Consider the following 26487-nt stretch of genomic DNA (forward strand, 5'->3'; position numbering starts at 1 on the left):
CCCTACAGTTCCCTATGCGGCCCCCTCCCCATAGAACACTATGTGGCACTCCCCCACCCCCCCTGCTCCGCTCACCAAACCGACTCTCTCCCGTGCTATCATTCATTGCAGCTGCCCCTATAGTTCCCTATGCGGGCCCTCTCCCTATAGTATAGCTATCTCTCCTCAAGCTCCCCCTTACTTGCCTTTTGTAGTGATCGTCAGCTCCGTTCCTGTCAGCTCCTCAGATCAGCCAGGACCCCATTTAGCAACAGACAGATCCCACACACTCGCAGAAAACCTCCCGCGCCCTGCCCCTGGCTCCCTGAACTGTTCCGCTCACCAAGCCTCTCCATTTGTGCAAACAAATAGAAAAAAAACAGGCATCTTCTGGGTAGCCTCATTAGGCCACCATCCGCAGCACCCCGGAGACAGCGCTGCGGCACCCCAGGGAGCCACGGCACATAGATTGAGAACTGCTGGAATAGAGTAAGATAGAGCATGTAACGATGTACCATGCTGCAATGCCATGGGGTGCAAATACATATACATTTTTGTATGCATGGTAAATACTGGCTGCTTTTGCATGTAGCCCACATACAGCTTTATTTTTACACTGCAATTTAGATTTCAGTTTGGACACACCCCTCCCAAATCTAAATCTCTACATCAGTGGTTCCCAAACTTTTTGGAATCATGGCGCCCTAGTGTGTCAGCATTGTTTTCACGGCACCCCTAAGCTAAAAGTTTGTTATTGTGAAATTCAGACAAAATGTAGTGAAGTAGTAAAGTGAAGTAAATTGTGCTTACCTGTCATCCTTAGGTTTGGCTTTATAGTGGTGGACAGGTTTGTGCTTCTGTTTGTGCACATATATACATTACAGATGTATATAATGTATGTATACATTATAAAGAATTTGATTTGGTGCTGGACCACCAACCTGAGGCACCCCTGCAAGTATACCGAGGCACCCCAGGGTGCCGCGGCGCACAGTTTGGGAACCACTGCTCTACACATTTTAAATCTGCTCCACCTGCAGTGCAGCATGGATTTACCAAGATACACAGTTACTTGCTCTTTCCTAAGACACACATCCACTAGACGATTAAATTGAGTGAATACGATATCGTTATCGTTCGATCTTTCGATAATCGTTTGATAATCGTTTGCAGATTGTTTAAAAAATATCTAAAACGTCCAACGATGCGCGCTCCCGCTGGTCGATTAGACATCTATCATCATACAAATAAGTTATACAACCTGGGATATCATCAGGTTCAACATGTTTGCAGATGGTTGATGTGCTTTCACTGAACGACTGCTCGTTCGGTGAAGGCACATCACAGACAGACAAACGACTGCACGATTACAATGTCGCAATCGTGCATTCTTTTGCCTGCCGTCTAGTGGATGGGCACCTTTACTCTATTCCCACATCTGAATCAGGCCCTAAGTTTCCATCACCCATCTGTACTTCTTCTGTGCCTTTAATGGGTCAGTGTCTCCTGTCACCACTGAGCATACAGGGCGGGATGTACTAAGGTTGAGGTGTACATACTCCAGTCACTGCAACCTTACTAATGGCATATGTACTAACATATGGGATTAGTATCACAAAGGACAGCTCTTGCGATAAGAGCTGCCCTTTGAGAAGCAGCCGATGCCGGGTGAGGGAGTCTCCGTGGGACCCCGCCCCCTCCGAGCCGCGGGAACTTCCTGCTGGTGACTTGTGCAGGAAGTCCCGGGCTCCTCCTCCTCCTCCCTGCACCAGGAAGAAGATTAGGAGGAGGAGGAGGCAGGAGGAGCACCGGCCGGCGACCAAGACACTCAGGTGAGTGGGGGCCAGTGCTGGGCGACTGCGGGGCAGCGAAGCATCGGATGCAGGATGGGGTAAGAAGCCCACAGGCTTCTATAGGGTATCTGGCGTTACCCTCTGCACCGATAAAGGGGCAGCCAGGGCTTAGTACATAAGAAATGCGGTAAAAACCCCGAAAACTGTTTTTTTTACCGCATTTTTCCTTTAGTAAGACCAATCCAGCCAAGTTCCATCTGACTCAGAAAAGGATGGAGATACGCAAACAATGTAAACATCCGAATCTGCCATAAGTTTTCTGCAAAAACTTACTGTTAGCGCCAGTGTACAGAGACCCAGAATCAGGCCCATAGTGTCTGTCACGTACATGGATTACTATGCCTTTATCAGTTTAAGGGGTCTATTTACTAAGCAGTGTTAGGAGACAGAGTGAAAAGTGATAAGGTGCCAGCCAATCAGCTCCCAACTGTCATTTTTCAAACACAGCCTGTGAGATGACAGTTGGGAGCTGATTGGCTGGCACCTTATCACTTTCTTATCACTCTGTCTCCTAACACTGCTTAGTAAATAGACCCCTACATGTTTCTGCCTCAACTTTTAATTGGTCAATAGCAATGGCGCAACTCTTCACTCTCCATTATTCCTCACAATTCTGCTCCAACATTTTACTAGATTGTAACCTTGTGAGCAGGGCCCTCTTACCCTTATGTATGTCATGTATGTATGTATGTCTTTTACAACCCAGTATAATGTTAATGTTGATTCAAATTGTAAAGCGCAACAGAATTTGCTGCGCTATATAAGAAACTGTTAATAATAATAATAAAAACAAGCAAACAACTTCCGATCCAAATTCTTATCATTTTCCTCCTTGATTATTGCAACCTCCTTCTCTCTGGCTGCCTGTTAGGGTTTGTGCTGCACAATAGTTTATCGTGGCTGCTATAGAACTTATGGTGTGGATTGTTCTTCACCAGTAGCACCCTCCTTTTCTGAAACTACAGCATTCACTAGTACTAAGATGCCCCCTGGACTTGATCCCAGTAGTATAGCATTGTTAACAGCATCAGTGCAGACAGTAGCAGGAGACAGCGCACAAATGGAAACGCACAGACCAACGAGACAGAACAAAACACAATGAGAATAGTCAGGGACAGACCGAGGTCAAAAGAAACTAAGATAGGAGAATGGTCAAACAACAGGCACAGGTCTGGCAAGGCTCAACACTGGAGCAGTGGTCAAAACTACAGGCATGGTTCAAACGGCTAGCAGCGGACAAAGGGTTAATAAAAAAAAGCAAGCAGAGATCATACAAAGAGGGTCCAATAATAAATCCCAAACTCAGGGCCTGATTCAGGTCCAGACGGTATTGTGCAGCAAGAAAGCAGCTGTGTAATACTGTTCAGCATATATTAAAATCTTGCAGGAGGCATCTATAGGGAGCAGACACCTCTTGACAGCAATAGCGATCTGAGTGCAGCGTATATAGACGCTGCCTTGGATCACCACTGCGACCATTGGCAGCCTGCGAGGCCAGGAAATCTGCATTCACTGACGCAGACCCAAGTCTCGGTACTCTTGGATAAAAGGGCCGCAGCATGATTGACTTTGGGGATATGTGTGCGAGATCGCAAGACCCCATTCTGCACATGCGCAGTTTTCCAACAATCAGAAAAGTGCGTTTATAAGCACAATAGCATCTAAATCAGCCCCACAGGCACAAGGTGAGCTAGGAAGAACCTAACATACCAGCACAGGGCCTGATTCAGAGATGGATGGATTGAGAGATGGACGGATGTGCAGAGCTGCACACAAGCGGCTGTGCAAATCCGTCCATCTCAGATGCAAATGCAGAAGGAAGTGCCAGACACCTCCTTGCTGCATTTGCGATCCCAGCACTGCGACCGATGTCACAGGCTGGGATCACCATTGCGAACATTGCTTCTTTGGTCAGGCTACGGGAGTTGAAGCTTCCCACAGCCTGGCTCGTGCCTGGTCATGCAAGAGGCCAAGAATCTGCGTCTGCCGATGCAGACCCTGTCCTCATCCATCCCAGAAAACTGGTTTGTCACGCCCCTGTTTTCTGGTAACGGCGACCAGGCATGCTCCCATGTCAATCATGCTGCGGCTTGGGGTGTCTGCGAGCGAGATTGCAGGACCCATTCTGCACATGCACAGGATGGCTCCTGCACAGATGCAGATACCTAACCATCGGAGATGTGCATTCATCCTCGGTTGAATGTAAATCTCTGAATCAGGCCCACAGTGAGAATGGCACTGAATGTATTTATGTGAGTCCTAACCAATCAGCTTCTGGGTGCAGTAGCGTCATGAGGGGGGTGCGGGCCACACCTCAGTGTCACAATCTGCAGTGACAGGAGCCAGGTGCTGCAGTGTGACATTCTCCTGAAGCACCCGGCTTCTGTCATAGAAGAGGATCCGACAGTGCTGACAGCCCAGTCTCCGGGGGCTGCCCAGCATATCCAGTGATGCTGGTCTGCCCCCGGAGTGATGTTATTGGGATCCCCTGTGAGGCCACACCCCTTTATTTAGGCCACACCCCCTGTTTGACTGGGCTCTCCTCTGGCACGTGGGGGGGTATCCAAAGTGTGCACCGAGTGTCACCAGTGACGCCTCTGTCTGGGTGAAAATCATGTGAGCAACATATGACTGCCAGTTCTGCTGACCAGCTGTGATAACTAAGCAGTAAGGAGCCTAGCAAGGCTAATGAATCAGCTACATAAGAATCCCTGGGTGCTCAGGAAGGCAAGGAGTAGTGTAGTTGCCTAGCACCCTCAGTACACTAACAGACAAAACTACTGAAATACAACAACATGCTGCTGATAAGTAGGACAGAACATAACACTGCCCAAAGACTATACCCCTGTAATCAATTATGCATACTGCCAGACTCGTCTATGTTTCCCATCTCTTCTCATCTGCTGCTCTTCCTATTTGTCCCTTCATTGACTGCAGCCCATTAACAACTGCAAACTGGCCCACTGATGCTATTTTAGCCCTGCTGCATGTTGCAGTTGTTGGTCATTGTATATTTTCCACTTTTTTCCATATCCATCCATATATGAGACCAATGTCCTGACATCTCGACTGCTGCGGCCAAAAAGAATAGACTAAGGAATGCGCCCAGAACGTGTCTTAGAGCGGGATGTACTAAGCATCACAATAGCGATGCGGTACATCCCGTCTGTCTTCGGGTACATACCGCTGTTCATTACCGCGGTATGTACCAAGAATATTGCAAAGGACAGCTCTCCCGATCAGAGCTGTCCTTTGTGATTTTGCTGGGCAGAGGGACTTCCGGGTTTAACACCCAGAAGTCCCTCTGACGTCCGCGGGTGCTCATGGGAGGGATCCGGTAAAAGCCAGCTTTTTCCTATTTAGTACATCTCGGCCATAGAGAGAAAACACTGGGAGGGTACTGTGTGGACTGAGGTCAGAGTGTGGCACAATGTGGATTGAGGGCACAGTATGGCAACATAGGCGCTTTATCAGACAAGGGACCCGTGTTCAGTCTCTGTGCCCTCCCACCTCGTGTTGGCATGTGCATAGAGAAGATTCTGGCACTGTGCCATAGTTTACTGCTCATTCACATATCTGTAGATAAAATGGGGCTAGAACCACTTTCTCAGGTGATTTCTCTACTGTGCATGTGCACCATTTCCCCGGTGATTTCTGCACCAGCGAAGGAAAAGTAAGTATAACAATGGGTACATGGTGACCGGGGTGGACCCAACTTTACTGTGGTGGCAGTGTGCACCCGCCTCTGCATCCATTTTATATAAGGTCCTGGTGTTTGTTTAATGATCCCTTCAATTTACAGGGTTGGGTTATATGTTGACGTTTTAATCCCTTTACTGGCTCCCCTTCAGAACACAATTCAAAGTGCTCACACTCACTTACAAACGTCTCACACTCACAAATGTCTCACACTCACAAACTTCTCACACTCACTTACAAAGCCCTTACCCAATCCTCTCTTATTTACATCTCTGGCTTTCTCTCCCTTCACACTCCTGCCCCCACTTCGCTCCATCAATGCCTCTCCTCCCAACTGATTACTTTCTCCCCTATCACCTCCAAGATTATGCCCATGCTGCTCCCTACCTATGAAACTCTCTTCACCTCTCTACAAAACTTCAAACAGGCTCTCAAGACCCACTTCTTTATCAAAGCCTTCCAGCTCTCATCCTAACCCACTGCTCCATGCTCCTGGTTCACTATCTCCCCCACCGTTGTCATCCCTGTCTGTCTGCCTCTCCCCTTTAGACTATAAGCTCTCATGAGCAGGGCCCTCCTCCCTCACTTATACTATCATCTACTCCCCAATGCCTACAGCGACACCTAACCTGCTGAATTGGATATTATAACTGCTGATGCCGCAATGTTTATAAACCATGTCCATGTCCTGCAATGTTCTGTACTGTTAGTTACTGTACTTCTTTCTTGTTTTATTCATACTGTTTTTCTAATGTACTGTGTAAGGCACTGCTTACCCCTTATGACACCATATAAATAAGGATAATAATAATAATAATAGACATAGCGGGTGCATGTTTGTTAGCACTGTGCATCATAGTTGCCTACCCTCCCGCATCCTGCGGGAGACTCCCGATTCTCTGTAGAGTCTCCCGCTGCCCCGGAAAGTTAAAAAAATCCCCCGGATTACCCGACCAATCAGAACAAGGCATACAAATCTGTACTAGTAACTTCCAGCCAATCAACATGCTGCTTTCATTAATGCGCTCTTCTTAGCGCTACCAGCAGCAGTGTAGTACTAGTGATGACTAACTCTGAAGGTGCTGCCGCTGCCGCCTCCTGTGTGTGCGCGCTGCTCCTAGTGACCCGCCCGCTGGGTGCTGCTGCCGCCTCTCATGTGAGTGCTGCTCTGTGTACATAGCACTGAGTCAGCAGCTCTGCCGGGTCTGCCCACCAGCGCACTGCCTGCCCACCACCAGCGCACTGCCTGTGCATGGTTCTCCGGAAAGACCAATCTCCCTGCAGCATTACTAGGAGAGGTGAGTGAATTTTGCTGATCGTGCTGTGTCATGAGGTGGTGATTAATGTATCCAGCAGCAGGGTTACTTACTGTAACTTCCTTCTCATGTAGGTAGGCGTGCTCATATGGTGCCATGCTTGCTTAGTTAAACTCCCCCATAGTCTTGATAGCAGGAGGGGATGCCCTGCCCATTACACTGGTGCTTGTACCCACTGTAGGAGGCAGATGCTAAACATAATAGGTCCCATGAATGGATATCATTAAGTCTATGACAGCCTGTATTTCACAATTGCTGGCTGCTCTTGTAACATATTGATGTAATATAATTCATGCTGCAAATTCTGTTTTTTTAAATCAGGTCCCCGGATGTTTTTCCTAAGTTAGCTATATTATTATTGATTTCAAATAAATTTACAGCGTTTAAGCATACATGGAATGTGTGTGTGTGTGAGATATACTTTTAAAACAAAAACCTGAGTGGCAATAGTGACATGGTGGGTGAAGCTAGACATGCCCTTTGGGCGGAGCATTACACACCCCTTCGCATGGCACATGCTACTGCTGACTATAATCTCCCTGAAATTAGTTTTAAAAAGTAGGCAAGTATGCTGTGCATGCTCTGTAGCCAAGCACAGGTCCCTATGGGCGATTCCTAGTTGTATGCTCCACTTGCAGCTGAATTGGTGTAACAGGGTGGCAATGGAGCGTTTGCACGTAGGCTAGTTTAGTGAGGGCTTGTAGACAGGACTGCAGGCTATGCAGAGATGTGTATATGCTGTGATCAGACACATCTCTTTCACCAACGATGCAATGTATAACTGAAAACCAAGCAGATATACAGGGGCGGTCGGTCACATACTTACGTACAATTGGGCATGCAAAGTGAAGGTATGCTTTTATTTAATGCATGCAATGCAAGTGTTATTGCGGCTGACTTGCATTCAACTGAATCAGCTCCAGTGTTAGTCAAGAGAGATGCTACAGTACAATAAAGGTAAGCTTCACTCCAAATATCTGTATAAAACCAATTTATTGCCTGAGCTGATGCAGTTTTTATTATTCATTACCGGACCTGGCGCAGTTTACACGGCAGTAAAGACCAAGATTATGATGGTGAGAAAACAATTACCACATAAAACAGGGACATGTATATAGCACCTTGTTGGTTTCAATTACGATGTAATTGTGTTTTTTTCATGTTTATTATGACTCTGGCTCCTTATATAGATGGAACTACCTGGAACACGAGAGACACCGAGAGATAAAGAAAAGCTAGGAGAGTTTGTAACCTCTAATGAGTGCACTGTGGCCATTGAGAGAGATCAATGTTGGATACAAAAGACAATTAGGTACCCGAAGAACATGTTCAGCCATTGCCTGGCATAGCTAAACAGGACTGAGGTCTCTATTGCCTGACACTGCTGGCATAGCATGCTGGGAACTGCTCTGCTTAACCCTTTGTTAGCTTCTAACTACTATGCTCACTGGTTTGGCAGGCAAGAGTTTAACAGTGTGATGTCAGTTTTAATGTACGATGTAAGTAACCCTGGCATTTCCCCACTGGCCCCTCTGCAGAGAAGTGTACTTGCAGTGCGGCTACAGATCTAGAATTACAACAGATCTATTTCCTGATCTTGCAGAACAAGGAAACTTTTCTCTCAACCACAAAAGAGCTTTCAGTCCCAGACTTTAAACTCGCTTTAAAAGCAACAATAAAATGTCATTTAAACAGGAAATGCATCCAATATATCCACTTTACTTGACTTCTCTGCATAATTACATTTCATAACATAGAAGGAACCGGTTCTTCAGCTTGTTGGGCTGCAGTAAACTGAAACAGTGCCCCTAGAGGGCAACTGTTAAATTACCTATGTTCTTGTCTTTTTAAAACAATTTTTTTCATCAATGCACCTCAAACACAAAACATTTTCAATGCAATGTGTCCTTACTTTTTTATACAGTTTAATGCATTGTAATAAAATTACAGTATGAAGAGAAGTTTACAACAGGCAACATGGTAATGAAAGGTCCTGTTCTCACCTGGGCAAGGCTGTGGGTTGCAGTCCTGGAACTCTGTTGCAGACCCTGTGCAGGGAAGACCCCCATTACGAGGTTCTGGATTGTTGCAATTCCTTTTTCTGGACCAGAATCCCAATTCACACTCTCGCGAACAGGCAGACCAGGCTCCCCAAGTACCCCAGCCCCCACTAATCATGCGAGCCATGATCTTTCCACTCCGCATCAAGTCGTCCACAAGTGCTGGGGAGAAAAGAAAATGCAGTGTACTGCTAGTTGCATTGTTCTCTATTGTAAGGCAGAAACCTGAAGTTGTTGGTGAACTACATGTACCAGCATACCCAGGCCGATTTGTTGGTGCTTAAAATACACCTTAATATTTATTAGGCTTTGCTGGTAACTTTAATATTAGGCTTCATGATGAAACACTATCCTTCAGTTCAGTAATATTAATGCACATTAATTAATGTTAATTGATACATACAAATTCCTGTTTAAACTCACTGTCTGTCTCGCAGGTCGCAGAGCCGTCATTAGGGCAAAAACGGGTCTCGGTCTTCTTTCTTCCAAACTGCAGCTCATGGGGGTCAGAAAGCTGAGCACGGCAGGTGTACCGGAAACGCTGCTCCTGGCGTGCACCTCCCTGTGTGATATTTATCGCCATCCACGGTGTCCAGGGAGTATTCCTGCGCACCTCAGGGCATCCTTCAGAGTTACATGTCCGGAATTCCTACAGTGCAAGGTAAATGTGGTGGAATAGGGAAATTTATAATATAAATATTTAATTATATATATATATATATATATATATATATATATATATATATATATATATATATGTCCAAAAAAGAGATCGGCACTCAGAGTAATCCAAAAATGCGAATAAAGTGTATTATAAGAGAACCTCTTATAATACACTTTGGGCCTGATTCAGACCCACTCGCGAGCGGCTGTCCGCTCGCAAGTGGGTCGATGGTCTGCACTGAGCATGCGCACGACGGAGGGAGCTCCGTCGTGCGCATGCGCCAGACGCGGCGAGCGAAGGACTTTCCTTCGCTCGTTGTGTCTGATCAAAGGGGGCGTGCTGTCGATGTTGATTGACAGCACGCCCCCTTTGGTGGGCGTGCCTCCCTGACGGGGGCGTTCCCAAGGGAATGCCTACCGTCAGAAGCCGGCCCACTGACATCACTAGTGATGTCAGTGGGAGTGATTTTGGCTCTGATAGAGCCAAAATCACTCTGGGCCTTGCGGTTGAAAACCTCAACCGCAGGCTCCGGCTCGCAGTGGCGATGGTCGCGATGGTCACGACCATCGCGGCCATCAAACTGCACGCTCGTATAGGCTGTGGGTGGTGACCCACAGCTATACGAGCGTCCAGGAGGACGCTCCATAATTATGGAGGGCGGCCCTCATTCAGAGCGTGCGCTCTGCTCAGAGCGTACGGCTCTGAATGAGGGCCTTTGTTTGCATTTTTGGATTACTCTGAGTGCCGATCTCTTTTCTGGACTTATGTGGATTATTTGGATTTCCCACATGGCCTTGCATGACAGCACTGGTCACACACCCCACGTTACCAACCCATTCACAGCTTTTTAAATTAGAGAGGGTGGCTTCATAGTGCTTAACAAATATTAAAGCATAACAAAATAAACTTACAAATTAAAGTAATGTTTACCTGGGCACAGCCAGCACAGGTGTTCCCATTTTCACAGGTGCGTTGTCTGGTGTGAATCCCACCTCCACAGTCAGCACTGCACTTGCTCCATGAACCCCATGAGGACCAGAAAATCGGCACTGGGCATGGACTCTTTTCATTACAGAAGCTGAGGAGTCAGAATAGAAAGAGATGAAACTAAATCAACGCCCTCCCTTCCGCCCCCCCCCTTCCACGTAACTTGGATCTCATCAGACAGATATAGCTCTTGTGTACTGCAGACGAATAAAGGCCCTATAAAGATCCACAACATAATCTCCTATGTCCTCTGCTTACAATCCAGGTGGTGAGAATACCCAAAGTCCATCAAAGATGACAATGGGCTAAATGTAATAGGGTCCGGGTTTTGAAAATGTGCGAGTATAGAGCTATACTCACAAAGGCAAACTTGCATCCAGATGTTTTGCCATTGTGAGGATACAACTCTGCCAATGTAATAGAGTGCAAGATTTTAACTCGCACACTATTACTTACCTAAAACTTGTGAAAAAACAGACCTGCTTCAGACTAGCGAGTATAACCTGAGCAGGTACAAGTTACACAGAAACATGCACAGATCCGTGAGATCCATGCATGCTTCTGTGTTAAAAATAAAATACTAGGGGGCGTGGCCTAGCAAGCACTGAGGAGAGACGCGTTTTGGGAGAGTTCCCTCCTGGACTCCTTTAAAAGCGCCTTTCCTGTTATCCCCGACATCCCTGCTTGACCCCACTTCGGCCCTATACCTGCCCACCTCGAAGAAGAAGGTCAGCGGAATCGGAAGGCGTTTTAAAACGCCTTTGCGGGTTGTGGCCTTCCCGACCTCCGGAAGCCGGGGGCTAGATTTTCGGACCTGTAGCGGAGGTGCCGTGGCACCTGGTCCCATCGCTGCATCTGAGGACGGCTGACCCCCCTCCGCATAGGTGACATTAAGTGGACTACTCCATCCTTACCTTCGACGGCCGGAGCTGCTGACGACGCCCGCCGGGAGGCCCGTGCTGCGCTCCCGCTCTGACCACCTGGCGCGACCTCTCTGAAGCCTGGTGTGGACTGTGGCCTTACCAACCTCCTGAAGCCGGGGGCTATGTTTCCGGGCCTGTGGCGGTGGTGTCTCTGGGCCCGCGGCGTTTGAGTCTCCCACTACTCCAGTGACTGGCTGCCACTACCCCGCATAGGGGTCATCGGATGGCTACATCATTCCTGCCTTAAAAGGCCTGCCCTCCCGGCAACACCCGCTGGAGACCCCGCGCTATGCTACCACCCTGCTGTGCCTGGTGCGGCCTTCCTGTGTGAGGGGACCCTGGCTACTGTAAGCTCCTGATCCTGGTGTCGAGGCTGTGGCCAGAGCCCTGCTGGTGCCCCCAGTAGTGCCGAGGTGTTTGCCCTGGAGTTGATATCCTGGAAAGGGGTGAGCCCATCACCAGCTTAATCCCCTATACATTGCCTTAATCCTACATGCCTTGGGGGCTGTCATATAATCCTCTTCCCCACTCTGCCTAAAGGCTGTTATACTACCATATCTGCTTGTCTTCACCTGCTCACCAAAAACGCTTTCTAGATATTTTATCCCCCTCTTCAGTGGAGCTATAATGTGAGCCTGGAGGCTCTATGTGACCGTTTCCTGCTTGCTATGTGGTCTTACTAACAGGGGAATGTGCTACCCGCCATCCATCTATCTAACACACTACATGACCTTATGATTCCTCCTCAAGCCTTTTCCTGATGGGCAGGACCAAGAGAGTTTCGCAGAAAAAAGATCCTCGGACACAAAAGGCCGATTCTTCTCAACCTAACCTTCACTCATATTTGTCCATTTCACATATTGCGGATTCGCCTGTTGCTGACTGCACACCTGAGCAGATTTCATCTCCCATCATGGCTCGCTCTCCCGCACCCGGTGACCTTCATGCTCAGTTGTCCCAGCTGCGAGGGGAAATCACAGAAGTATTAACCCACGTCCGATCTCTACCCTCTAAACAAGACATGCAGGCCGCTGGAGTCTCGAATCCAGGACTCAATGCAGACTCAGATCTTGTTAGTACAAGCTAATGTTAAACATCTGGGATCCCGCATGGTTACTCTTGAAGAGGAAAAAGAATCAGTTGACAACCAGTTATCTCATCTTCATGAATTGGTCTCCCAACAAGCGTCAGACATGAGGATAATGCAAAACAGACTGAATGATCTGGACAATAGAGGTCGCAGAAACAATATTCGTGTCCGGGGGCTTCCTGAAGATGTCCCTCCAGCTGGTTTGATTGACGCCCTAAATAAAATTTTTGGAGAAATACTGGAACTTGACCCCAATGATCCCGTGGAATTTGATCGTGCTCATAGAGCTCTGCGTCCGAAGGGGCTTGCAACTGATCGTCCAAGAGACGTTATTTGCCGGGTCCACTACTTTTCACAAAAAGAGGAGATTCTCCGTAAAGTGCGTAATCTGGAAGGAGTGGAGTTCAATGGTACCCGCCTACAAATTTTTCAGGATCTATCTTGGCGGACTCTCCAACAACGGCGGTTATTGAAACCTCTTACAGACTCTCTGCGTAAACAAGACATCAAATATAGATGGGGATTTCCGTTCTCTCTACAGGTCACTCATGCCGGTAAACATCTAGTTCTTCAGTCTCCTGAGGACTTACCTGATTTCTGTTCTGCCTTGGGCGTGGAGCTTATTACTCTTCCTGATTGGCAGGCCTTTTCAACTTCCTCTGTCTGCTCCCCCTGGCCGTCCGAGAAGAGATCGTTGGCAGCAAGTACAGCATCATAAAAAGAAACCTAAAGGTCCTGACTCCCCTCCAGCACCGGACCCTACTTGATATTTGTTCAGATTATTAGAGGGTTCCCCTTCATTGAGGCGATATATTCATTATTGGCTCTTTAATCTAATTATTTTTTGCAGGATTGTTATTACAGAAATGTTTAGAATTGGGCCGCTCGGGCCTCTTTTGTTATTGGAGGCTTATTAGATCTCTCTCATTTATCTAATTCTTTCTTTCTTGTCCCAGGGTCCATTTATTGTCAAATATATCAGATTAATTGAGTTACATATTTTGTTTTCCTTTTTTTTAAGTTAAATTGCTCCTATATGTCTTCTCTCTATTTACCTATTTCCGAAGATATTCTGAATATGTTTACTTCTTTTATGAGGAGGTATGTGATTATGTTTATTCAATTTCTATTAATAATATTGTGTGTTTCTATTAGATTGTGATTTATTCCTTTTTATTGGATGGCGTGGGCACTCCACCCCTGGGTGCCTCCTACCGCTAATTTTTTTCCGTGACAAGGGTTCCCTGGTGGTCCCCTTATTGTCCGGCAGCGTTTTTTTTTTTCTTTTTTTTCTCCTAAATGTTTTGCTATACTATTGCAATTTCTGTTTTTTGTGTCTCCCCTTCATTCCTTCATGTTTTTTCCCTTTTTCCCTTTCCTTCCTTTCTCTCTGACGTAGTCCCTCTATTAATTTTTTTGTTTTATCAGGTATATTCTTCTCTGTCATGGAGTCTTAGCCCTACTCACCACATATGGCTGCTTCACTCCGTATAGTCTCTATTAATTCCAGGGGACTGAATATCCCAGAAAAGAGAACCCAAGCCCTTCGTTCCTTTCATGCGGATAAAGCAGATATCGTTTTTGTACAGGAAACTCACTTCCGTCAATCCCCCTCTGCTCCTCGACTTAGTAATCATTTTTACCCCATAACATATTATAGTACTTATTCCCAATCGAAATCTAAGGGAGTTGCTATTCTTTTCGCTAAACATTTGCCTGTCACTAATGCTGAGGTGCATGACTTGGTGGAGGGGAGATGTCTACTGGTTAAGTGCTTTATTTTTAATCAACCTTTCACGTTTGTTAATATTTATGCACCAAACCAGGGCTAGCCAGCCTTTCTCGAGAGGGTTCTGGATAAAATTGATACACTCCAACAGGGGATCTTGATGGTGGGTGGAGACTTTAACTGGGTTCTGGATCATCTCCTGGACACCTCGTCAGGCTCCTCCTCAGTCCCTTGCCGAACATCGAGGAAGGTAACACGGTTGCTTTACACTCATCAGCTGTCCGACGTCGGGCGTATTTCCCATCCCTTAGACAGGGACTACTCATATTATTCTAGCTCCCATCAGTCCTACTCCAGGATAGATTACATATTAGTTGGCCATAGATTTCTTCATTTGATACAAGACACTTTTATAGGAGTGACGACCTGGTCTGATCATGCTCCAGTAGGTGTGGACATCTCCCTTGGATTTTCTGATCCAGTCATTAGATCTTGGCGGTTTAATGAGTCCCTTCTGTCTGATCCTTACTGTAGATCTCAGCTAGAGGAGGCCATTGATACTTATCTAGAATGTAATACCACCCCGGATGCATCTAGCCTCACTATATGGGAAGCCCATAAATGTGTCCTCAGAGGAAAATGCATCCAACTTGGTTCTTATTTAAAGAAACAACGGTTGGGACAGATAGACCACTTATTGCAGAGAATATAGGTTTTGGAATCTACTCACAAAACCTCCCTTTCCTCTGATGTTTATGTGGACTTAGGCCCTCATTCAGAGCCGTTCGCTATTTGCGTTCGTTCGTTCAAAAACAAGGGGTGGCTATGCAAATGATCCGTTCGCACATTGCAGTCTGTTCACACCTCTAAGTCTGATCGAGCGAGCAAAACATACGCTCTTTTATTTCTTAAAAACGCCCCCTGGCCGCTCGCACCGTACGTCATGTCCGCTATTTATTAGATTAATCGAGTACATCGAGCAGGATATGAACTGCTCGCTATTCTTGTGGTTGGTTTTTTCAACCGCTATTTTGCGAGCAGTTCTGAGTTAAAAAAAACCAAGTGACGTGGTCATTGACGCTGCTATATTAATTATGCACACCCATAAAACGCCCGTTTTGACCTTTAAGCACGCCTGCGATCGGATCTCCACTCCCTGTTTTCAAGCACCTTCCCCTGTTACCACCCACATACGCCTCATTCTGTCACTCAAAATAGCAGGCACTCGCTATATTGCTTACAAATGATTTTCGGCCGCACTGACTGGTTCGCGCATGCGTACTAAAAACCGTACGCATGCGCAGATGTGCGAACATCGCTCGGAACGAGCGTACTGCCGCTAGCGAGTGGCTCTGAATGAGGGCCTTAGTCCAAGCTCGTTCAGCTTTAAATAAACTTCTACTAGACAAGGTCAAACATTCTTTCCGAAAATGTCGTAACCGATATTATCGTTGGGGCAATAAACCCGGAAAGATGTTAGCAAGAGCTTTGAGGACTCAAAGAGCCCATTCTTTTATCCCTTCTATTAAAGATGGGAGGGGTTTAGTTTGCCATGATACCCATAAGATTGCAGAAGCTTTCTGCTCATATTACTCTGCGTTGTATAATCTACCTGCACCTTCTGCCTTTCCTGATGTTCCTGGAAAACAACAGGCTATAGAGAGGCCTACCTCACTAGAATTGGATTTCCTAAGCTAGACGACCTTGCCAGTGGGGACTTAGAGAGACCTTTCACTCTAAATGAGTTATTAGAAGCTATTAAATCTACCCCTTCCGGGAAAAGTCCTGGCCCTGACGGTTTCTCTATAAATTACTATAAAGCTTTTAAGGACAAACTAGCTCCCCCATTGTTGGAGGCTTTCAACTCGGTTTCTGATAAGATCCCCTTTTCAGATCAATCCCTAGAATCCCACATTACGGTCATCCCTAAGGAAGGCAAGGACCCCTCCCTCTGTCCCAGTTACCGTCCAATCTCCCTCCTTAACATAGATATTAAACTGTATGCGAAACTTCCTTCAAATAGATTAAAACACTTCCTCCCTTTTCTGATTCATAATGACCAGGTGGGGTTTGTACCGGGTCGGGAAGCTAGGGACAATACATCCAAAATTATAGCCCTTATTCACTATATCTCGTCCACTGACACTCCAGCAATCCTATTGTCTACAGACGCCGAGAAGGCATTTGATAGGATAGACTGGAGTTTTATGTCTGGAATATTGAGACACCTGGGCCTAGGTCCTATTTGCCTTCAACGCGTTCTTGCTCTTTATCGCTCTCCCTCTGCCCGCATTAGGGTTAATGGTTCCCTTTCTGACTCCTTCTTCATTAATAATGGAACTAGACAGGGCTGTCCCTTGTCACCCCTGATTTTTGTTGTTTGTATGGAGGCTCTGGCAAGGTCGATCAGACTGAATCCGAACGTATTTGGCTTTAGGTTACATAACGATGAATATAAATTAGCTTTATTTGCTGACGATCTATTGGCCACAATTACAAATCCTGTTGTTTCTCTGACAAATTTGGTAGAGGAATTTAGGATATTTGGAGATTTCTCCAATTTTAAAGTCAACTAATCAAAATCGGTGGCCTTAAATATTACGGCCCCCCCACAGATGGTGTCAAGCCTTAAATCAGCGTTTCCTTTCACCTGGCACTCTTCCCAACTTACATATCTAGGAGTTAATCTTACTAGAGATCTCTCTCACCTGTTTGAGGCCAATTTTACTCCCCTCCTGAACAGGATACGCTCAGATTTGAGACTGTGGAAATCAGGACCCTTCTCATGGTTTGGGAGGCTGGGCATTCTCAAAATGAATTCTCTCCCCAAGATCCTTTACTTGTTGCAGACCCTCCCAATTCAACTACCTCCACGTTGGTTTATGGAAGTCCAGGCCCTTATTAGAGAATTTGTCTGGGGTGGCGGTAAGCCACGTTTGAAATTGGATGTTATGTTCCGCTATAAAGAACGTGGGGGTCTACGCCTCCCAAATATCAAAGGTTATTACCAGGCCTGCATTCTACACAGAATCTTGTCCTGGTCCAGACCAGATACCTCTATACAATGGGTGCGCATTGAGAATCAGATGCTAAAGACCCCTTTATCAATAGCCCCTTGGCTTCCTGTCCTTTCCAAAATTTCTCACCCTACCATTGGCCCTACTTTAAGCTCTTGGAAAACACTACGTAAATCCCCCTCGATATCTTCATCTCACTCTCCCCTCACCTCATTCCTGTTTAAAGAACAATTCCTCCCAGGTATGGACATTAAGATTTTCTATCCCTGGTTGGCGGCGGGAATATTTAGGTTCGGACAGCTGGTGAGTGGTGGTAGCTTTGTGCCATTTGGCGAGGTCTGTGGGAAGTGGAATCTACCCTCTCGGGAATACTGGCGCTATCTTCAGGTTCTGCATTTTTTGCAATCTCTTGGTCCCCCTAAAACTCTATGTTTGCCCTGTACGCCATTCGAGCAATTATGCATTAGCCCTGTCCCCCCAATTCACACTATTTCGCTGATTTATAATTTTCTTTTAGCAGACGCTAGCCTTTCTCTTCCCAATTTCACCAAAGTATGGGAACGGGAGCTCGGAGCTGACCTGACTGATGATGAGTGGGAGAAAATATTTAAGTTGGCTCACGCGTGCTCTCCTAGTGTTCGGAAAACTCAATATAAACTGTTATCACGTTGGTATAGATGCCCAGATACTCTCTCTAAAATGGGGATTGGGGTCCCGAATATATGCTGGCGTTGCTCTGGGGCACCAGGTAATCCATTACATATCTGGTGGCAGTGTCCTATCCTACAGCCTTTTTGGACCGAAGTCCTTAACCTTTCCGCAAAAAGTTTAGGCGAACAGGTCCCTACAGAGCCGGTATTTTGGTTGTTTCACCTATCTTCAAGGCCCCTCTCACAGTACAAGAAAACTTTATTATGTCATTTGAATAATGCTGCTAAAGCGGTTATTCCGGTGAAATGGCGCTCCTCCTCTCCTCCAACAGTTATGGATTGGTTCACTAGGCTGGATTTATATATGGATATGGATGATATAATGTCCTCTGCTGATGGTGACTATGAGTCCTTTAGAGATACTTGGTGTCGCTGGTTGGATTTCAAGGACTCAGTGTTATTTAAAAGTATCCTTTCCGCTTTTCGCCCTCCAATTTCCAAGATTAGTATCAATTAATAATTAATAACATATAGGGATAATTCTTGTGCACTTGTACTGGGTTCAGACATTCATTAACAGCTATACTTTTCATTACATTTCTCTTAATTTCTTCCCATTAAGTACTGATAAATCTGTGACTATATTATGTAACTTGAGGCGACTGCTATTTTTCATCCTGATTTACTATACCTATTCCCTTCCATTCCTCCCTCCTCTTACCTTGTTGTCTAGTTATGTCCTTGTCTGCCTGTGTTTTGTCTTTTTTGTGTGTTTCTTTTCTCTTTTTCTTTATATATAAATGGATCTTATGTTGTGATATTTTATGATGCTACTGGCAATTTTTTGTGATTGAGTTCTGACATTTTCCAGTGTCGTATTTCTGCTATATTGTCTTTACCGGCAACGACCCGGATACTGTATTGTATGTATGTAATTGTATTGTTATTCTATTGATTTTTCTACAATAAATACAATTTGCACTAAAAATAAAATACTAGAATGCTAAAAAAATAAAACTACAACATGGGGTCCCCCTAAAAGCTCAACCAGCACCAGGCTTTTCTGAGCCCCCTATTAAACTTACGGTTCCCATCATAGGATACAATGTAGTGGTTCCCATCATAGACTTCAATGGTGCTTTCCCACCACTGAAGTCTGTGGGAGAAAGTTTGACAGACAGCCTGTCCGCTCATAGTCAATCAGCAGGCAGCTCCTATGGAGGCGCACGCTGATTGGCTGCTGGCTCCTCTAATGACAGGAATCATCCAGGTCCCGCTCATTCGCGCAGAGGAAGTGTATGTGCTAACGCTTCCACATGTCGCCTTGGTTCGGGTGTCCGGGTTTTTTTTAACCCCTTGGATGCCTATTTGGACTGAAGAGGACATGATCTTCACTAGGAATAGGTGAGTGTGGATTTTTTTTTTTTACAGGTGCTACATGGACAAGAGGACGTGAATGGCTATAGGGATTGTAGGTGAGTGTGAGTGCATGTAAAATAAAATAATAAAACCTTCCATGTCCTGTGTTTATTTTAATATTTCTTTTGCAGGTGAACTAGAGATACCAACTGGCCCTAACTAATGCCCCGCATGCTGGTACTTATGGTTCTTAAAGGACCAGCATGCAGGGGAGGCTTGCTGGGAGCTCTAGTTCTACTGTAAAAGACAATATCTCATCTATTTTTTTACACAATAAACACGGCACTGACTGCCCAGGGGTCCTGGGGATAGCCCCGGGCTATCAGCACAGGCATGGGGTGCCCTGGAGAGGGGGATCCACCTTAATGGGGGGTCCCCACCTCTAGCGGTCAGGTGATAATGCTTTGGCCGGGGGACACGGTAAAAGGATCCCATGGCTGTGGTATTACATCCCCGCTAGAAAGAGTCCAGTGCTAGTTGTGGAAAATATGGTGGACCCCTACTCATTTTGTCCGCCGTATTTCCGGAACCAGGACTGGCTCACTAAACCTGGTGCTGGTTGGACCCCTACTTTCCCATCCCTTCTGTATTGTCACAACCAGGATCAGCTCAGAAAAGCCCGGTGCTGGTTGTGCTTCTAGGGGGGGTCCCATGTAGTTAAATTTTTTTTCTTTTTTTTTTACATTTTACTAATTTTTTTTTTTTTTTTTAACACAGAAGCCTTCACATATCTCATTGATCTGTGAAGGCTTCTGTATAACTTGCACCTTGTAATGAAAGTCGCATTACAAGGTGCAAGTTTACTGCCAATTTAATTTGCATGTACTTGCATGTGAGTCAAACTGTGACACTCTAACTGGCAGCCTATTACATTTGCAAGTTTAGGGTAAAACTTGGACCTTCCAAATGTGCGAGAAGGTCCGAGTTTGTCCCGCACTAAAAACTTGGATGCTATTACACTTGGTCCAATATCTCAACCTTCTGATTGTGGGCCTGATTCAGCAAGGATGGCAAATAAAGAGATTGCACGTACATGGCTGCTGCGAGAATACGCAGGGCAATCGCAACACAAGATGCAGACGCCCAGCACTACATAAAGCCAGCCCACCTCCCTTTACTCTATTCTTGATCAGTACGCAGGCTTGCAAAAACATCGGTAACATCGAGAACCATCGAACCCATATACAAAACTGTGGTAGCCCTGACCGGCCGCAGGATTATGGCAGCTTCCTGTGTACATCGAGATGCACGACTGCGTATGCCGCCGCACAATCTTAATTATGTACGCCCCTGTAACTCCGTCCAAACGCACAGCCACGCCTGCATTCGCACGAACACCCCCCGCCACCACCCACAAACGGCACTTCCTGTCAATCAACATCGGAGGTCTCTCCGTGTTAACTGTGTATGCCTTGTGATCCCTTACTTGAACGCAATGACTGGTTCGCGCACGCACATAGAGACGCACACGCATGCGCAGAGACGCAACATCGGCCAACTGCAAGCGAATTCATACTTGCAATCCTTGCTGAATCAGGCCCTGTGTCCTTACTTCATGTCTTTACTTGATGTCTGTAAATAATGATTGATTGCATCTTATACACTATATCTCTCCCCATTCCCCGATACCTAGAACACGTTGGCTGCTCTATACTAATGTATTTTCTCAACCTCCACAGAAAAGATAATCCCTAATTATCCCATTATAAAATGTTTATAACATTTACATGTAACTATGGGAGCACCATGCATAACATACAACTGAAAAAAAGAATGTAGTGAACACTGATTTCTGCCACCGCCTGTCTGCCTCCTTATGCCAATGGGGCTGCGTGGCCTTTCCACTAATCAGGGCCTGTGAGGCGCAGCACACAGTTCTCATCATTTGGACATTGGCAACTATACAAATATTATCTCTGGGGATCGTTGGTCTAAGGTATGCTACAGATTAAGGGGCTGATGCTGACTCTCAATACAATTGCACTCCAAATCGCAGTTATAAAATACATTCACTGTAAAGCCGCTATTGCATATTATTCCAAAGTGGTAACTAATGCAAGTTACATGTCTGCACTGGTGACATATTCGACAAATTTACTTCCGGCATAAATCACCATTTGTTTTGCTTGCGAAATACACATTCGCTATTAGGCTTCAATAATACTTAAAAACCTCTATAATACATTGGATACAACTCTCCATTTTGTGTACAAAAAAGAAAGATATATGTCTGAGTAGTGAAGAAAGCACCTATTAGCGTCTGTGGTGCATTTGCAATTGGCCAATCACAAATGGTTTGCTACTGCTGGTGGCCTTCATCGTCCTACTGTATTTGCACCAGCCCTCATGTGATACCTATAACGGTCTGCATCTATTCTCAATTCCGATTACATGGCCTTTGTGTTATTCTGCCCATCCCACCACTAAACAGACATGTTACATTAATGAAATACTGCATGGGCGTATGTGCCAGTGACTTGAGTTCTGGGCATACTTAAAGTTTTTTACAATTTTTATTCTACGCAAACTGGCACAGTACACAGTCTACCTCAGCCACTGAAATGCAGGTGGGGAAATAAATGACCTCAATTCATTTTATCCAGTTTTATTGGAGCACACTCAGGGCCTGATTCAGCATGGATCGCTATTCTGCTTACATGCACGCAATGCAGTTGCTAATATCAGCAATAATATGTAAATGTTTGTATTCGCAATGCGATCTCAGCCTAACATAAGGACGCCAACATCCCCTTACACTTGTACACTCTGTACACTTGGGCAACATAGCGAAACAATCGGTAAAATCGGACCCATACGGACAGTTTAGACAGGTCAGACCTCACTCAGGAATTTGACTTCAGCGTACGCTATGAGACCTCAGACTGCGTATGGTATTGCAGTGGATCATTTATGCACGCCCCTGCAATACCGTCCCAACGCACTGGCACGCATGTGTTCGCCCGACCACTCCCTTGTCACCACTCCCGCACGGTACTTCCTGTCAATCGCTCTGCAATGCGTCTGCGTACACACTGCGATGCATGCGCATTTCTCGAGAATCGACCGTCTGTGTGAGTCATAGCACTTGCGATCCTTGCTGAATCAGGCCCCCAGAAGGTGTAGTGTGATTAGATATATGCTTATTCTTTTCCCTTCTTTCTATTTTCACCTTAGTGTGTTAGCATAACTTCTTCATTTGTATCTTCCTATCCCTAAATTTTACATTCACAAAGGTTGTTTGGAGAAAGAATGATAAATCTATTTTTATTGGATGTATATTACGTTGGGCGTAACTTTGCAACACTGTATACTTATGTTATTGATGAGTCTCTAATAAGTAAATGATCACTTTAACAATGGTTCTCTTTACAAAAAAATCAGCACACAAACAAATGGGCCTCCGAGCAGGAAATATATGGCCATTATACATTAGTATATTTCAGAGCAGAGAACTTATAATGAGAAAGGGCAGAGGAGAGAATGGAAGAGAGCAGTGAATTAGTCCAATTAAAAGAATATTGATGAAGTGGTGCCCTCGCTGGTTTCCATCTGGAATCCAGTAAAAGGTCAGACTGGCTCAGACATCAGCCCAGGGTTAAACACCATGCAAATTTCAAATTAAGAAACCAGAAGCTACACCAGAGGAAATTAATTGTGTTAATTAACAGATGTAGTAGACTCAGAGCCAAGATCAGCCTGTAATACGTGACATTAGCATATTATATTTATATATATTACATGACACTGGAAATGGTGTAATTGCTACAGTCACTGCGATTTCCCAGGTAAACCTGATGCAAGTGGCATTATTGTGTCCTAGTTACACATACGTTCATATATTTATTGTGCCACAGTGACAACCGTCCAGCAAGTTTATTCCTTTTTACTTCCAAAACTGCCTTAGTTCAAAACCTACATACTAACAAATGCATGTGGGGCAGAATCACAGATCACATGCATTGGCGGCATGGAACACACAATCATAGTGTGAGAGAGGAGCCTGTTCACTACTGTATGATGTCGGGTCACATCGTTTCTTCACCTGAACCCTCCTCCATTTGTAAATTCTGACCTGACAATAGCTCGGGAATTAGAAAGACTAAAGTGATTATTAATAATAATACTGTCTGGGAATAGATATTTAAGGAGCAGTTTTTACCTCATTATGCTAAAGTTCAGGGTCTAATAAGCTGAGTAACTAATTACCAAACAGACAGCCCAAACAACTGGCGAGTAGCAGAGTGACAATTATTTTGAATGTACTGACAACCCAAGCTACAGTGCAGATTAACCTTCTACTGCCACCATAGACCATGAGTTGGTGTCCTCAGATAGGGAGCTGTTTCCATAAGGGGTTCTCACCGTTCCTCTCTGCTCTGCCCTACGCACACTCTCCCACCGAAGCGCGGAGCTGGGTTACTGCACGTTCTTTGCCGCACTTGGAATCCAATCCCACAGGATGTACTGCATTGTGCCCAGGATGACCAAGGCGTCCACCCACCATTCCTACAGATAATAGAAAAGCATAAGAAAATTGTCAATACCTTGTATTGAAAAGATTAAAGTTCATGTAACACCTTTGGTTAAACAGCAATTCCCAGTTACACTCAATTGTAAAAAGTCTCAAAGTTTCCCAACAAGTCAGTAAAACTTAGCTGGATCCATGTTCCTGCCCAGGAGACACCAAAAAACAATGAAAATACAACAGGCTCAATTAAAGTTTTATCATTCAATGAATTATTTGGTAAAACTGGAAATCTTTCCGTCTCTTTGAAGATGTTCGATTTTTTCATATGGGAGGGGGGATCTTTCAGACTTAGATTTTCTATCCTAGCAACTGCGCTCATATATCCAAGGTGAAGAGTGGTAGGACAGTGGTTACGGAGACCGCCATGAAATGGAAAGAATTCATATACTTATGTGAGCCGTGTCATTCAGTAAATGTGACCTGAGCTAAAATATGTACACCGTCAGTGTGTGACTTTGTAGGGTGGACCCTTAGAGCCACTGTGAGATTTAGCTTTGAGAAGATGTTGCTGAACGAACAGGAGAATATAACAAGACTTAGTATATACAATTACATATTTATATCCCTGTAACACATTTTAATTTTGAAAGGAAAAAACTAAATCAAAATGAAAAAGAAAATTCAACATTATGCAAAAAATCCCTTTATAACAGAAAAGCTTCCACCTGGCAGCCCGTCATAGGGGGGTATTCAATTAGGCTGTGAAAAATCGGAATCGGAACCTACGTTCGGTATGCCGGGCATCGGGATTTCGGTGTGGGGATAATGATAGGCGTCGGTATTTAGACGCCTATCACCGTCAGGAAGCCGGTGGTCGGCATTTCGACCGCCGGCTTCCTGACTACATCCCTTTGTTTCTATTAGGCCTATTTACCTAGGTGGGGCAAGCGGCGGGCAGTAAGACGTGGAGGTAACCGGCATCAGTGGCAGATGCAGGCTCGTGAAAAAAAAGTCATACCCCCAAAAGAGCAACAAGCACCGGGCTTTTAGTGACCCAGTGCTGGTTGTGCAAAATACGGAGGACAAATGACGTAGGGGTCCCCCGTATTAAGCACAACCAGCACCAGGCTAATCAGAACCAATCCTGTTGCCAAAATAGAGGGCACAAGCGACATAGAGGTCTCCTGTATTCAGCACAACCACCACTGGGCTCTGAGCCAGTCCTGGTTCCGGAAAAACAGAGGAAAAAATTTGTAGAGTTCCCCTAAATTTTACAGAACCAGCACCAGACTTTTTCTAGCGGGGGGCCGATGCGACAGCCAGGGGATCCCTATCACCGGGCCCCCCAGCCGAGGCATCAACCCTGACCGCTAGTCAGCCCTGGCCGGGGATCCCTGGGGGGCTGGGACCCCCCCATTAAATGGGTCCCCCTCTCCAGGGCACCCCAGGCCTAGGCTGATAGCCTGGGGATATCCCTGGCACCCCTGGGGTTGATAGTGTAATATGGTGTAATATGGTGTAAAAAGTTAAATATTGTCTTTTGCTGTGGAGTTACACGTCCCAGCAAGCATCCCCTCCCCCGCATGCTGGTACTTGGAAAACCACAAGTACCAGCATGTGAGCATTAAAGGCCCGCTGGTACCCATAGTTCTACAGCAAAATAAATATTACAATAAACACAGGACACACACACCGTACAAAGTAAAAGTTTATTAAACATACATGCACACACACACACATGTACACATACTCACCTATGTATCCGTGAAGCCCATCGGTCCTCTTCTCCTATAGATAATCCATAGGGTACCTGAAAAAAAAAAAAACATACTCACCTTCTCCTATGCGTGGATCGGTCCTCTTCGGTCCAAAGTAGGCAATCCCCGGGCTTGGCAAAACATAAAAAACGAAAGACACGACCAACGAACATTACTACTGGCCTCTAAGGAACGATGCAAGCTGTGATTGGCTCACGGCGGCCATCTTCAAATTTAAAAAATGGCGCTGAGGCGCCATTTTTGAAATGGCATCACGGTTCTCACCATTGAAGTCAATGGTGAGAACTGCTCATTGGCTGAGAGGCGGAAGGCTCGCCTCTCTCAGCCAATGAGCGCTCAGCGGCAGGGTTTCCATAGTGAAATCCCACCGCTGAGCGCTCATTGGCTGAGAGAGGCAAGCCTTCCGCCTCTCAACCAAATAGAGGTCCTCACCAGTGACTTCAATGGTGAGAACCGCGATGCCCATTTAAAAAATGGCGCCTCAGCACCATTTTTTAAATTTAAAGATGGCCACTGTGAGCCAAGCACGGCTTGCAACGTCATTGCCCCGCCACCCCCTTGGCTGGCTTAGATAAGCCAGTGTGAGGACATGGCATGATGGCACAACAGTCCATCAGCCGGGTGGCAGCAGAGAAGACCTGCCGAAGGCAGAAGACGTTGGGGAAGTCCTGGATGGGCGGTGGCCATGCAAAACAGCTTAAAGGCCGCCGCCATCCAGGTGAATACGCCGTGGAAGTCCAGGGGGAAGCGGCATCCATGAAAAAGAGCTTAAAGGCTGCCGCCCCCCAAGTGCATGTGCAGGAAAATAAAATATTAAAACAAACAGTGTCTTGGTTTTATCTAAATGTAAGATAA

At 45.7% G+C, this 26487-nt stretch overlaps 1 protein-coding gene across 2 annotated transcripts in view; it reads right to left on the minus strand.

The window, feature by feature from the left end:
• The window catches only part of SEMA5B (semaphorin 5B), a 583078-nt gene that overhangs the window by 45777 nt on the left and 510814 nt on the right, over positions 1 to 26487 (minus strand). For both annotated transcript variants that reach the window (XM_088460747.1, XM_088460748.1), the window contains 4 exons: positions 23749 to 23892; positions 10502 to 10649; positions 9331 to 9556; positions 8851 to 9069 (listed from right to left, as the gene is read on the minus strand). In XM_088460747.1, coding sequence (XP_088316873.1) covers positions 8851 to 9069; positions 9331 to 9556; positions 10502 to 10649; positions 23749 to 23892 — 737 coding nt within the window. The remainder of the gene's footprint in view (positions 1 to 8850; positions 9070 to 9330; positions 9557 to 10501; positions 10650 to 23748; positions 23893 to 26487) is intronic.

The sequence above is a fragment of the Taudactylus pleione genome, unplaced genomic scaffold, assembly GCF_031769625.1.
Source record: "Taudactylus pleione unplaced genomic scaffold, aTauple2 ptg000977l, whole genome shotgun sequence".
NCBI lineage: Eukaryota > Metazoa > Chordata > Amphibia > Anura > Myobatrachidae > Taudactylus > Taudactylus pleione.